Genomic DNA, 12,917 nt, shown 5'->3' with positions numbered 1-12,917 from the left:
AGCATAGTCAGAAAGATGCATGGTCGACGGGAAAAGGAATAATAATAATAAGACAGGAGAATAATCAATGAATCATTTAATGGAGAAACAAATTATTTTAACAGTAGATACTTTAATAAAGTATCTTTATTAATATACTTTATTAAGATACTTTAATAAAATGCAAAGTGTTACTGCAGAATATATACATACCACCTCCACCGCCCCAGGCCAAACTGCCACGATGGTAACAATTCTTCACTGGCACAGGTATTTAATATTACTTTGCATTCAAAATTCTAGTATAGACTTAGGTAAAAACAGACCAGATCTTCCCAGAGTGTTTAAAAGTTACATTTCAAGACATGTGGGGCCCCATTTTAGTCTTGAACTGCATACAGAGGAGAGGAAGTTTAATCTTGCATGGTTTCATCTATCTAAACTGTCTAACCTGTAGCACTGCTACGAGCCTTGGAAGTAAAAAAATGGGTGCCTCCTCCCCTTTCAAAACTAATAGCAGCACGAGGGGCAATTTCAACAGGTGAATTTTTGCCACAGTTGAAGAACTGAGCCCCCTTTCCCTTCCTCTGTGACCCCACTCTGGTTCCTGCATGGCTAAAGCATAGCTTTAAAAATCACCAGGAAGATGTGACCACAAATATCTCAGTACCTCATTTGTTTCGACCCTTAAATGAAGTTGTTTATGCTAAAGCTAAATATGGACCCTCATCTTCAAGTACCTATTCCAAAGGATTTATCTGAAATAAAAACAAAGCTGGGACATTTTGGCTTCTGCTATTACCCAGATCTTTCTTATGCAGAAGATTTAAATGGTTATCAGTACAACAGACAGGCATCTGTTACTTTCATAGCAATCTAAACAGTAAGAAAATAGCATTATTTACCGGGCTAGCTGTTAACATAATCAAAGCCTAATATTTAAAGGCTCAGTGGTAGAGCATCTGTTTTCCATGCAGAAGATCCCAGGTTCAATCCCTGGCATCTCCAGCTAAAGGATCAGGTAGTAGGCAATGTGAAAGAAATCTGTCTGAGACACTGGACAGCCGCGGCCCATCAGAATGGAAAATACTGACCTTGATAGACAAGTGGTCAGGCTTTGTATAAAGCAACTTCAAGTGTTTAAAGAAAATATTAAATGAACTGTGGTGCTGCTGCCAACAACAGGATCTGTGCTAGCTCTCCTCCAGTTATGTGCAGGAACACTCATGCTACAGTGCTATATCATCTCACTGTGAACATCTTTACCCCAGTTAGCAAATGATGAGCAATGCAGGATGGAAAATATACAATGTGATAATGTCATGCCGTGTCACATGGTGAGAGTTCCTACATGTTACAAAGGAGAAGATCTGAACATAACAATTTTTTTTTGCTGCAGCATGGTAGCACATGGAACATATAACCACTGTGATAAGCAGTTAGTTTTATATCTCCTATCTGACTGGAACCCTCATATCACTAACTGAATAGCTAGGTACCTCCTAGCTGTCACGATGCTCTGGGAATTGATTATCTATAACTTTGGATAATTTCCTTTCCCCTTCTTTAAAGCTTATGATCGCTCATTTCTGTTATTTCTTGATCTTGTGTGATTTGGTTACGCCATTTTTAATAAATGCCTAATAAAGGTTTTTTATTTGATTTGACACCACCTTAAGCTTATCAGCTGTCCTCCATCAATTGGGCTTCTTTAATTAAACCTCATTTGCAACTTTATAAACAGTTTGACTTTAGACGTTCTGCCCCTAGAGGCCTGAGTCACTTTCAGTCGATCACGTTTGTACCTCCTATCTCTCCTGCATTATTTTAGAATGGGATGAGGAGCTATAAACCCTTCATTATTTGGACATATTTCCATAAATGCTATCAATCAGGCAGCAACAATCTCCCATTTGGCTCACTCTGGACACTAGAAACAAGAAAGAATCAAAAGTAAGCTAGGTATGCTCATATGAAGAGTTTGGGATATGGATGATTGAAAGAGGGCCTCTTCTGTGGGCCTCTTACACCCAGTTAAAGATAAGCTCCTGCATTTCGTCATGTGTCTTGATTTTTAGACATTCTTCTCCGGGCTCTCTCTATCCATTAACTTCCCAAACACTTAAGTTTTAAAGAACGACCAATCTTTTAAAGAGTGCAGAGCATTGGTTTCAACTCTGATCAAGATTTAAGCACATTCAGCTAACAGAAAGCTTTAACGCTCGTTAGTTCAATGTCTTCTCTTATTTTCTGAATTAACTGCATGGAAGCTAGAGCATTAGGAAAGAAAAGCGATTCATCACCAGAGGTAACAAAACACTGTAATATACGGAAGATTCTCCACAACATTCTTAGATGTTCCCACACTACAGACTTGAACTAGATAAAGAATAACTCCAGTTCATAGTTGTCCCTGGAAACTATAGATCTGTGAGGAGATTAAGAATCTCTGACAGAACTTTCAGGACCCTTGTCAAGCTACAATCCCCAGGAATCTTTCAGGAATCTTCTGTCAGTTAAACTGGATCAAATCATATAGATCTGTAGCCTAAAAATTTCAGCTCAAATTGAAACTATGTGTACTAGTCTCTAAAACACATTGTTTACAATGCAGAAGGATCCTTTGTCCAATCCCAGGCAGGTTCATTAAAAATAGCTCAGGGCAGATGGCAAAATTCTGCCTGAGAACCTAGGGCCAAATTATATGTTACACGTTTTAACAAGTCTGGTCCAAGTTTCCCATATTCAACTTGCTTTCCCTACAGCCACAGAGCACCTATGGGAAACTGCTTTTTAAAGCACTGCTGGGCCCAGTTTGGCTTATGACCATGGAGTGGGGGGAAACAGGAGTTTCTGCCTCCCTCCTTACCATTTTCCAGAGCTGAAATTTCCCCCGGAGATTCTATATGTCCCATTTTGGAATAAGCATCTCCAAACTGGGGCAAATATCAAGCCTACAGAGCTGTTTCAGCTTGGGAAAGCAAAGTGTGGGGTGGAGACAGAAGCCCTTTCCCATGGCAGTCCCAAGCAAAATTGGCCCCATTCCTTGCAGCTGCTGGGTGGTTGTGGGGATAGTGAACCTGGACCCCACGGTGTTCCTGAAAAGCTGCTTCCAGCTGAAGTAGACAAAGGCTAGATGGGGGAACACTGAACCTGACAAGGTACCTATGTATGCTGATACTTACATATACCCTCTGTAATATCCATGTTTGTCCAAAGTATGTGAGATATGCTACCAGAGTTTGTTGAATGTCTGGTTCCATGGTATTGCAGTAGGATACTATAAGGTGTGCCTTTATCTCCTTGGGTCTTTAGTTTAGTTTTCCCTTTGTTCAGAGGCTTGCTTATGGTCATGACGAGCAAGAGCTTCTCAGCTGTACACAGAACCCTCTTTCTGGAAGCTGTAATTAGAGAAACCTCTCCAGCTTTAAAAGAGCAGTTTTAAAAATTGTCAAACCTTTGAGTGTGCTCTGGCTGCGTTCTTGTATGTCTGCAGTTTCTATATAACTTCTAAAGTATATTATGGTGGTTTATGATAGTTTTAGATGTGTATGTTATTCTGTGCTGTGATTTCCATGTGCTTTTGTGGGAGTTGCTTTGAGGGTCCGGTTAAAACTGTGAAGTGTGCTGTACATTTTCAAGACCAGAAAACCAAAAGTGCAGGAAGCAGAATCTGTTGCACAAGCAGCTCTATTTTCTTCCAACAGTATTATTGTCCTGCTTTACTACACAGCAGAATCTAACATATTCTGCAGCTGCTAAAAGCACAGGGGGGACAGACTATTGTTGTTAAATGGTGCTGTGCAGCTTGCAGGTGTAAGGTGTATTGATCGCACACCAAACCTATACGTGTAGAAGTACCCTAAGAATGACTTAAACTCCGCTCTGAACCCACACTGTATTTAATCCATATTCCTTTCCTTTTATCCCTTAGAAGCTCCTTGATCAATTGATCTTGAGCAGCATATATCTAGTATTGGAGGGATATAAGGACTGAAACAAATCTTGCCACTGACAATGTAGCCCTGAGGTCCCTATCACTTAGTAAAAAAGGCATTATGTCAGTCACAGAGGCATTGGATTTGTATATTAAAAGGGGGGAAATATAGTGCGATCGAAGTTCCTCGTAAAAGCGGCATTCCAAAAGGGCATGGGCTAATGTGTCAATAGAGCCAGAAGAGCAAGGGCAGATCCTGTCAGAGTATGGTATATTCAGAATTCTGCCCTGCATTACCATAGAAGGGTTAGCATTCAATTTAGCCAAGCAAAAAGCTCTACAGAGACGAGGAGTTGTTAGATAATATGTATAGGCAGGCAGACCACGTGGAGGGGGTATTCCGAAGAACTGGGATGAACAGACACGACGAGCACGAAAAGTAGTGCTGTTATAATCGAGCTCTTTAATGCGCTTTTTAATTTTGGCAAAAGCTTCAGTTTTCCCAAGATCTGATAACATATCCTGCGAGAAGCCCAACATCGCCAGTTTCTCGTCTAAGATTTTTTGCCATGAGGATTTAAAAGGGTCATGCTTCAGAGAAGCTAGGAACCCCTCAGTGCTAAAGCACAGTTTAAGGTGTAGTTTAAAGGTGGCCAACCACGCCCTAGCTTCAAGTGACATTTGGCCAAACTCAGAACGAAGAGTAACGCCAGCAACACATCGAGGAGCATTTAGAAGTTTTCGTAAGAATTGAAGCAGTGGACGATCTATAGATTCATTGATGACTGTAATCCAGATGGCAACACCAAAGAGGATAATTGGGGTAATTTTAAGGTTAAAAACCTGAATAGCCCCTGGAATATATTTGCCACCTTTGGTGTGAAAAAAATTAATCCATATTATCAATTTATTACTTTAGATTTGAACATGTGCATTGTTTCAATTATTTACTGCTTATTTATATCTATTATCTATTACTATTTTATTTCCAAGATATATATTTATTTTAAATTTATTTTGTACAATAGCCTCAAAGACAAGAATTGCCTCCATCCAAAAAACAGCTTTTGAATGTGATTTGAATTTCTTGCAGCAACTGCCCAGCATGACTTCCATAGGTTGTCTGGACCCTACTGCTGCCACCATTGTAAACAACATATTCCTCACTTTCCAAAACAGGTACTGGTATGGCAAAATTCTCCACAGCAGGAAACCTATCAGCATATGTATGTTGGGCCGAGGGTTAAGAACTCAAATTACAGAACTGCGTTGGTCAATCCTGTCAACATATCTGGCTTTGAGGTCACTTGGTTTCTCAAAAGCTGTATTAACAGCAATTAAATTACAAAAGGGATGTTGTTATGGATCTGGACTCACTGTTGCTCCCGGCTAATCAGCAGAAAACACTTGACTTTCAAAACTTGGCTTTTTAATGTCACTGAGCCACAATTGCAACTGTCCTAATAGGGCCTGTGAACTCAGGCAAAACCTCCCGTGACCCATCAGTTGGGAACTGCTTTCGCAACAAGTCCAGTTCTCTTTACATACCTTCGATGTGAAGCATAATTTCCAGTGATATGCCCAGAGCCATCACAACCAGGCGTGGGACACCTGAATTTTTTTAAAAAAACAAAGATTTGAGCAGTTAGCATAAAAGAAACCAAAGCTTACTTATTAATAATCCATCACCAGAAATTTCTGCATTTCCATAGTTGAGCATGTCATGGAAACCCCATGAGCTTTTTTGATGCAGTTCTTTCTGGGGATCAAAATGCTATTAATCACAAGCAGAAATCTGTTAGTTTCTAGGTCACCACCATATTTTTTTTGGAATATCTCTATCACTTGAAGGATTTCCAAGACTAATTATTAGAACCTGAGAGGTACCCACCAGTCCCCAAACCTGTCACTTTCCAACCCCAAGAGAACAAATTCTGTGCTGATATTAACATAATAATGTTACATGCTAGACAGAATATATTGTAGGTTACTGAATTAAAGGTATTACATAGTATTTTTCCAGATGATGAATTCAGTTGGTTTACTAGGAGGCGACCTTTACTGGAGGAAATCTTATTTTGGCAGATAGACAAAAGCATATATGGAAGGAGGAAAATTCACACTGCCCTCAAGTGGCAAAAACCAAAATTATTTTTACATGCTTGATTGCATGTGCTATTCTACCAGCCTCATCCACAGTATGCAGGGGGAAAGTCCTCATCTACATAATTAAAATTTTTTAAAAAAGTGATTTCATACAACTGAACTTTTAAATCAAACATATACCATTTATAATCACATTTTTTTAAATATAACACACATATTACACTGATTTTCAGGATTAAAAAAATATATAAGTAGTTTGTACCCTCTTGCCAAGAAATATGTGGGACTGTTATGGAATTGAGAAGGGAAGGAGCCCAGCCCATCCACAATGTAGACTGTCATGACTGGTTCAAGTAGAGCAGAGGCCTCGCGCCCAAAGATGGTAGGAATCTATTCTTCTGTGTGACTCTTCCCTCTTTTTACATCAATTCCTGCCACAGTGTATAATGAATTAAACCACATGGGTTTGTACACAAGACTTCTGCCACCAGAGGGCAGGACTACATATTGCTAGGACAATCTTTCCCACTTTGACGGGAAATCTTGCAGGCCAGACTGTAGCTGGGTTGTCATGGAGACGCTACCGCTGTGAGGCCTGCTTTGGTCCCTATTCCCTCCAGCACCACATATATTATTTTTAAGTGGTGTGCATTGGCAAGGCGTATTCAGCACATGCTTTGACTGCGGGTTTCCAGTTCTTTAAGGCTTTGGTTTATGCTCTTTAGCCAGGAAAATTATCCTTTAAAATTAAACACGAAGTTTCCTGAACCTGAAGAATATATATAAGCAAACTGCTTTTGTGGACAAAAAGGCAGCCATGAAATCTGCAATCAAGTGAAATTACACGTAGCATAGGGTTGCTGTGTCCCTCTTTGCCACTGGCGGGAGGCTTTTGGGGCGGAGCCTGAGGAGGGCGGGCTTTGGGAAGGGGAGGGACTTCAATGCCATAGAGTCCAATTACCAAAGCGACCATTTTCTCCAGGTGAACTGATCTCCACCGGCTGGAGATCAGTTGTAATAGCAGGAGATCTCCAGCTGCTACCTGGAGGTTGGCAACCCTAATGTAGCAGCTAAGCTGTATCTCAGGTGTTGAAATTAGGCTGGATGCACACGTAACATTATAACAGAGCTCAATGTGCTTTGAGCTCTGTGTTCTTAGCTCTGTTTGTATCCATCTAAGCCACCAGAGAATTGAACAATAATATACAAATCTTGTCCTTCCCTGTTTGCTTGACAGCACGATAGCTACTGTTGCTGCCCCTTTCTTTTACTGGCAAATAAAATGCCTGCTGCTGGATGCCTAAAATGGAAGCAGTGCAACTTCCTGCTGTCTCTAGCACCAGGCTATAGGGCATTTATTTCTCAGCTTTAATAGAAGGTATCAGCAACTGGGCAGGTGAGCGAGCAATTCCCTGAGTACGGTTGGTCAGCATATACTAGGTAGACCTTTTTGCTATGCTTAAACTAGGCCGGTGTGGATCTCATCTGTGTCTAGATGTCAGATTGCCTATGATCACTAAATTAGGGTTGGGAGATACCTGGATATGTTTTTTTTGGGGGGGAGGGAGGGGGACCCTGAGGAGGGCAGGGTTTGGGGAGGGCAGGGATTTCAACTGGGTATAACGGTGTAAAATCCACCTTCCAAAGCGGCCATTTTCTCCAGGTGAACTGATCTCTATTGGCTGGAGATCAGGTGTAATCCCAGGAGCTCTCCTGCCAGTAATTGGAGGGTGGCAATCCTAATCACTCTATATGCCATTTTAAGTCCCACAATGGAAGAAATGTAATTAATGAATTAGTATTTGGTTCCCCTGGCACACTAGAGGTAGATATTAATATAGACAGAGAGCTCACAGTGTAAACATGTGTACCTTCACCCTCAGGTAAACAGAAGAAGGGAGAGCAATCGCTGCTGCTGAAGTTGCTAGCTCACCCATCTCCAACAACACTGTAGGAGCACGATCACTGAGATCAGAAAAAAGACCATCCAAAAAGAGTGGAAAACTCACTGTCCAGCCAATAAGTGCATGGGATGAAGTATCCTGATTATCATACTGGCACAGCATAATATCAGTTCATAATGTGTATCAATTCATAACCATTGGTAAATGAGCAAGTTGTCTTCATTTTTTCTTGTGGGTTATCCGGGCTGTGTGACCGTGGTCTTGGTATTTTCTTTCCTGACGTTTCGCCAGCAGCTGTGGCAGGCAACTTCAGAGGAGTAACACTGAAGGACAGTGTCTCTCAGTGTCAAGTGTGTAGGAAGAGTAATATAAAGTCAGAAAGGGGTTGGGTTGAGCTGAATCATTGTCCAGCCCGGATAACCCACAAGAACCAATGAACTCTGACCGTGAAAGCCTTCAACAATGTCTTCATTTTCTTTGTAGTAGTTATAGAAAATAAGTTCCACACACAAATTTGAGAAAGGTCAGCTTTGGTAGAGAAAGACTGCTGCTCTATCATATACTATTGGGGGGGGGGAATTACTTCAGAATGTATACTGCGCTCATGAGATTGTCCCATGATATCAAAACATTGTCCTCATGTGCTTAGTTTTTTTCTCCTGTAGCAAATTGCTTTGGACATTTCAAAAGCAGATCTGGCTAGATTCTGATCACCCATGTCAGTAACCAGGGGAGAGAGTCTACAAATTGCTTGTTAATTTGGAATAGTTGTAAAGAAAAATGAAAAAAATTCAAAGGCAAGGCAGTGGAAAACCATATATAAGGCTTTTAAGCAAATGTGGAAAGTATTAGGAAGTCAGTACACACATTTAAGGAGGTATGATATGATCACAGCCATGAAAAAAAAAAGACGAAAATAGTAAGAATGAAAGCCACTGAAGAGCAGGTTCTAGTAGTAAGGGAGAAAGACTATCAAGACATGAATAAGGGGTTTAGCAAGAGAAACAAAAAAGAGTAAATGGATTCTAAAAATTGTACAGAGACAGAAAAAAAAGCAGAATTTGGCAATAGATACAGGGAGAAAATGAAAGGCTGTGTGGATAATTCCATCTTACAGTGACCAAAGACATAATAGTTAATCTTAGAACTGAGATGCTATTTATTTGGGAAGAATATGGAGGCTTATACAAGAAACCAAGCTGCTTTGGATTTGTATTATCTGTCTCAAAAATTTGGGAATATCTGAGATCCACTGTAAAATCCTTTTATCTCAGTCAAATTTTAGTAGGCCCCCTCTTACATTTGTAACTGAACAATTTCAGTAATTTACAGAGAGGCCACTGTTTTTGTTTATAAATGAAAGAACTAGCTTCAAACTGTGTTCCTTCATGAAGCTTTCCGGGGTAAATCAATCTGTTAGAAACTTTCTCTTTATAGTATTGCTCCCAGATGTGTCATGAAGACAAATGAAATAAGAAATATCATGAATTTTAAACATGTGGTTATCAGTAATCTATGAGCAAGGAAAGGGTGCCATAATCTGTTTGACCCACTCATGATTTCCACCTTTCCCTTCTAGCTCACATCAGGAGAAAACAGTGGGTGGCTGGGAGATAAGAAGGACGCCAAGCACTGACTTCTTGTAGATTCCCAGCTTGTGTACCATGTATAGATTCTATTTCAACATGTTTGCCAAATAGTCTTCCCTTAGAATTAGAAGGGCAGATTCAGCAATTAGCTGAAGCCGTAGTTAATGTATGGTGATATGCATCACACTCATTTTATTAATCCAACGACAGGTTTTTTCTTCATTAATATTTTCTTTAAAACTATATTTACAATACTTGATTGAATACAGCAGTTTCAACCTATGCAATTATCACATTAAAAATAGTATGAATCTATTCTCTATTGGAAAACCTGAGCAAAGAATACATCCTTCGTTTTGATTTGAATCTTGGACTAATACCAGTCTAGTTCCCATCCAAGAGATTGCCGATGGCCCTTGTTTGAAGGAGTGTGCTTAGAAATCAATTATCTTTGATACCAATGATTAAAAAGTGTTGGTGATATGACTAAGCAAACTGTGGTTCTGGCAAGGTGACTACAGGGTGGTTACTCTCCACATCCAGACCTTTGTTGAGTGATCTCACAAAGTTTCATCAAGAAGAAGATTTGGTTTTTATATGCCAACGTTCTCTGCCACTGACAGAAGAATCAAACCGGCTTACAATCACCTTCCCTTCCCCACCCCACAACAGACAAACCTGTAAGGTAGGTGGGGCTGAGAGAGTGTGACTAGCTCAAGTTCACCCAGCTGACTTCATGTGTAGGAGTGGGGAAACAAATCCAGCACACCAGATTAGCCTCTGCTGCTCACGTGGAGGAATAGGGAATCAAACCCAGTTCTCCTGATTAGAGTCTACCGCTCCAAACCACCACTCTTAACCGCTACACCATGATGGCTCTCACCAAGCTGTTTCAGTCCACTGGGTGATAAACATTTGGAGGTACAACTAATAATATGATAATGACGGTCTATTCTATCTATCCTCATTCCTGCCGGTGCATTTTTATATACTGCCTGGTTGCTGTGTAGACTAAAGGCAAGCCAATTGAAAATGAATCCACACATAACTGAAGTGATGATAGCTGGCAGCTCCTATGACCTGGAAAGACTGGGTTCATCAGTCACTGATGGAAAATGGCCTCTCCTGTTTGCTCAAGTTCAGAACCCTGGGATGCAACTACACAAGGTCTACAGAATATAAAGCCCATGAACTAGAGGAAGTTCTCTCCCTTAGGCATTTGGGAGGCCCTCTGGAATTTCAAAATACCACACTATGTTACCTTTTCCTACAGCTAACAAGGCAGTATGTAAATATGGGTTTTGGTGGGAGAAAGGAGTTTGTGCCACTGCTCACTCTCATGTGTAAATGCCAGTTGGAAGATAGTGTGGGTTAGGTACTCACATGGTTCTGCAAAGGTACTTATTCTGGCCCTAATAAGGATATTCCAAAATTTGATGTATTATATCCTGAGCTTCCCTTTGGCCACTGCCTTTTTCCTGTTGACTATGTGATAATCCTTGCAGTCTATTTGAGAATCATATCCTCAACCTCCCTCCACTTCAATATCCTACTTTTAAAATGGAGATGCATATACTGCACACAGATTAAAGTGAATAAAACCCTTCAACACAAACACATTTGTTCAGAAATGCACTTTCCAAAGCTGACTAACATCTGAAGCCTGAGATATCACATGCTATGACTTTTCAATGCTACATATTAAACAGAAAAAAGGCAGCAGCTATAAAAATACAGAAATGCAGGAACAGAGACCCCAAGAATCATATAGGCATAGGCTCTGACTGTATTATTTAGTATAAGCAATTATGACTGGCAAGCATTTATCTTGCTCCTTTCACAACCACCTAGATAGATTCGTTTACCTATTGTCATTGGATTGGATTACTGGTATTTTAAAAGTGAAGCATGATGGTGGAACTGTGGGTCTGTTACTCCACACCACCGTGTTTTAATGCTCATTCTAGCCTCCCTCCTCCTCTCTCCTATTTCACATTCTGCAACTCCCAATATCCATATGCACAGCAAGGCATTAGAAGAAGATAAGCAGTGGCTGAGGTTCTGCATCACAGACAACCCAGTCAAATTAGAGGAGGGACCAGGAAGGCATTTGGCCTGGACCTCAAGTATAATGGGGGGGGGCTTGCAATTGTTATTTGTTAGCATCTGTTAAGTTTCACAGTTTGTTTTTATATGCATCGTATATTATTTTTTTTATCATAGCTGAGGGGCCTCAAAAATCGGGACTGGGCATTTGTGGACTTCAGTGGACCTGACAGAACCTTGGGGAGGGGGGAATAGGACCATCTTTGACTAATGACAAAATGATGTCACGTGCCCAATGAACATCCCTTTGGAGAGAATTTTCTTCCTTTGGAGGAAACTTTTGTACAGTAGCTAATGGCCTTACTTCTAAAAGCTTTAAAAGGTAAAGGTCCCCTGTGCAAGTACTGGGTCATTCCTGACCCGTGGGGTGACATCACATCCCGACGTTTACGAAGCAGACTTTGTTTGAGGGGTGTTTTGCCAGTGCCTTCCCCTGTCATCTTCCCTTTACCCCCAGCAAGCTGGGTACTCATTCTACCGACCTCGGAAGGATGGAAGGCTGAGTCAACCTTGAGCCGGCTACTTGAAACCAACTTCCGTCGGGATCGAACTCAGGTCATGAGCAGAGCTTGGACTGCAGTACTGCAGCTTACCACTCTGTGCCATGGGGCTCTTGTCTAAAAGTTGAGACATATGGAAATAAGCTTTACATGGCGATCTCAGCTGCAAAGTCAATTCATGGTGGAAAAGTTGGTCTTTTAGGATACCTTATGCTAGGTACTAAGCAATGAACTCTCCTTCATAATACCTTCTAAGATAGGTAGGGATGCCACACTTTAGATGGGACCTTGGGATCCCCTGGAGTGCAACATGAGAGCAAGGATCTGAGGAACTTACTTGGAAGCAAGTAAATCCTGGCCATTAGTTGAACCAGCTGAAGTTTCTTGACTCTGGCAGTCCCATGCACTACAATAGCCTAACTAAGGTATGTGTGACTGTAGCCCTATAGTCTGATTTCACCAGAAATGGACAGTCCTGGCCAAAAGAACTCCTGGCCAGCACTAGACATTACTTATCCAGGAACAATTGTTACAGAGCAACCAAGGCAGTTTCTATCTTTTAACCAATCTGCTTACAAGTTGTGACAGCATGTTTCCAAGGGTCTCACCAATTCTTTCTGGTAAGGAAAACCTTACTAGCAGCAGACCATTGCTGGATGGTGCTGTGTAGACACAAATGGTGGTAGAATGGTGGAGGGTTTTTCTTTTTACATCACTGACACAAACAAACTTTAAAATGGACTGTAGCCTATGTTTGATTGGTTTCGGCATAAGTTTCTTGACTGTGGCACCATAT

The 12,917-nt window shown here is 40.9% G+C and overlaps 1 protein-coding gene across 17 annotated transcripts in view; it reads right to left on the bottom strand.

Annotated features, from left to right (window-relative positions):
- MYT1L (myelin transcription factor 1 like) overlaps positions 1-12,917 on the bottom strand; it is a 175,797-nt gene that overhangs the window by 17,630 nt on the left and 145,250 nt on the right. For all 17 annotated transcript variants that reach the window (XM_056856104.1, XM_056856113.1, XM_056856107.1 and 14 more), the window contains one exon: positions 5,465-5,527. In XM_056856104.1, coding sequence (XP_056712082.1) covers positions 5,465-5,527 — 63 coding nt within the window. The remainder of the gene's footprint in view (positions 1-5,464; positions 5,528-12,917) is intronic.

The sequence above is a fragment of the Euleptes europaea genome, chromosome 10, assembly GCF_029931775.1.
Source record: "Euleptes europaea isolate rEulEur1 chromosome 10, rEulEur1.hap1, whole genome shotgun sequence".
In the NCBI taxonomy this organism is placed as follows: domain Eukaryota; kingdom Metazoa; phylum Chordata; class Lepidosauria; order Squamata; family Sphaerodactylidae; genus Euleptes; species Euleptes europaea.
The sequence above is the reverse complement of the archived record's forward strand: the minus strand, read 5'-3'. Positions and strand labels throughout refer to the sequence as shown.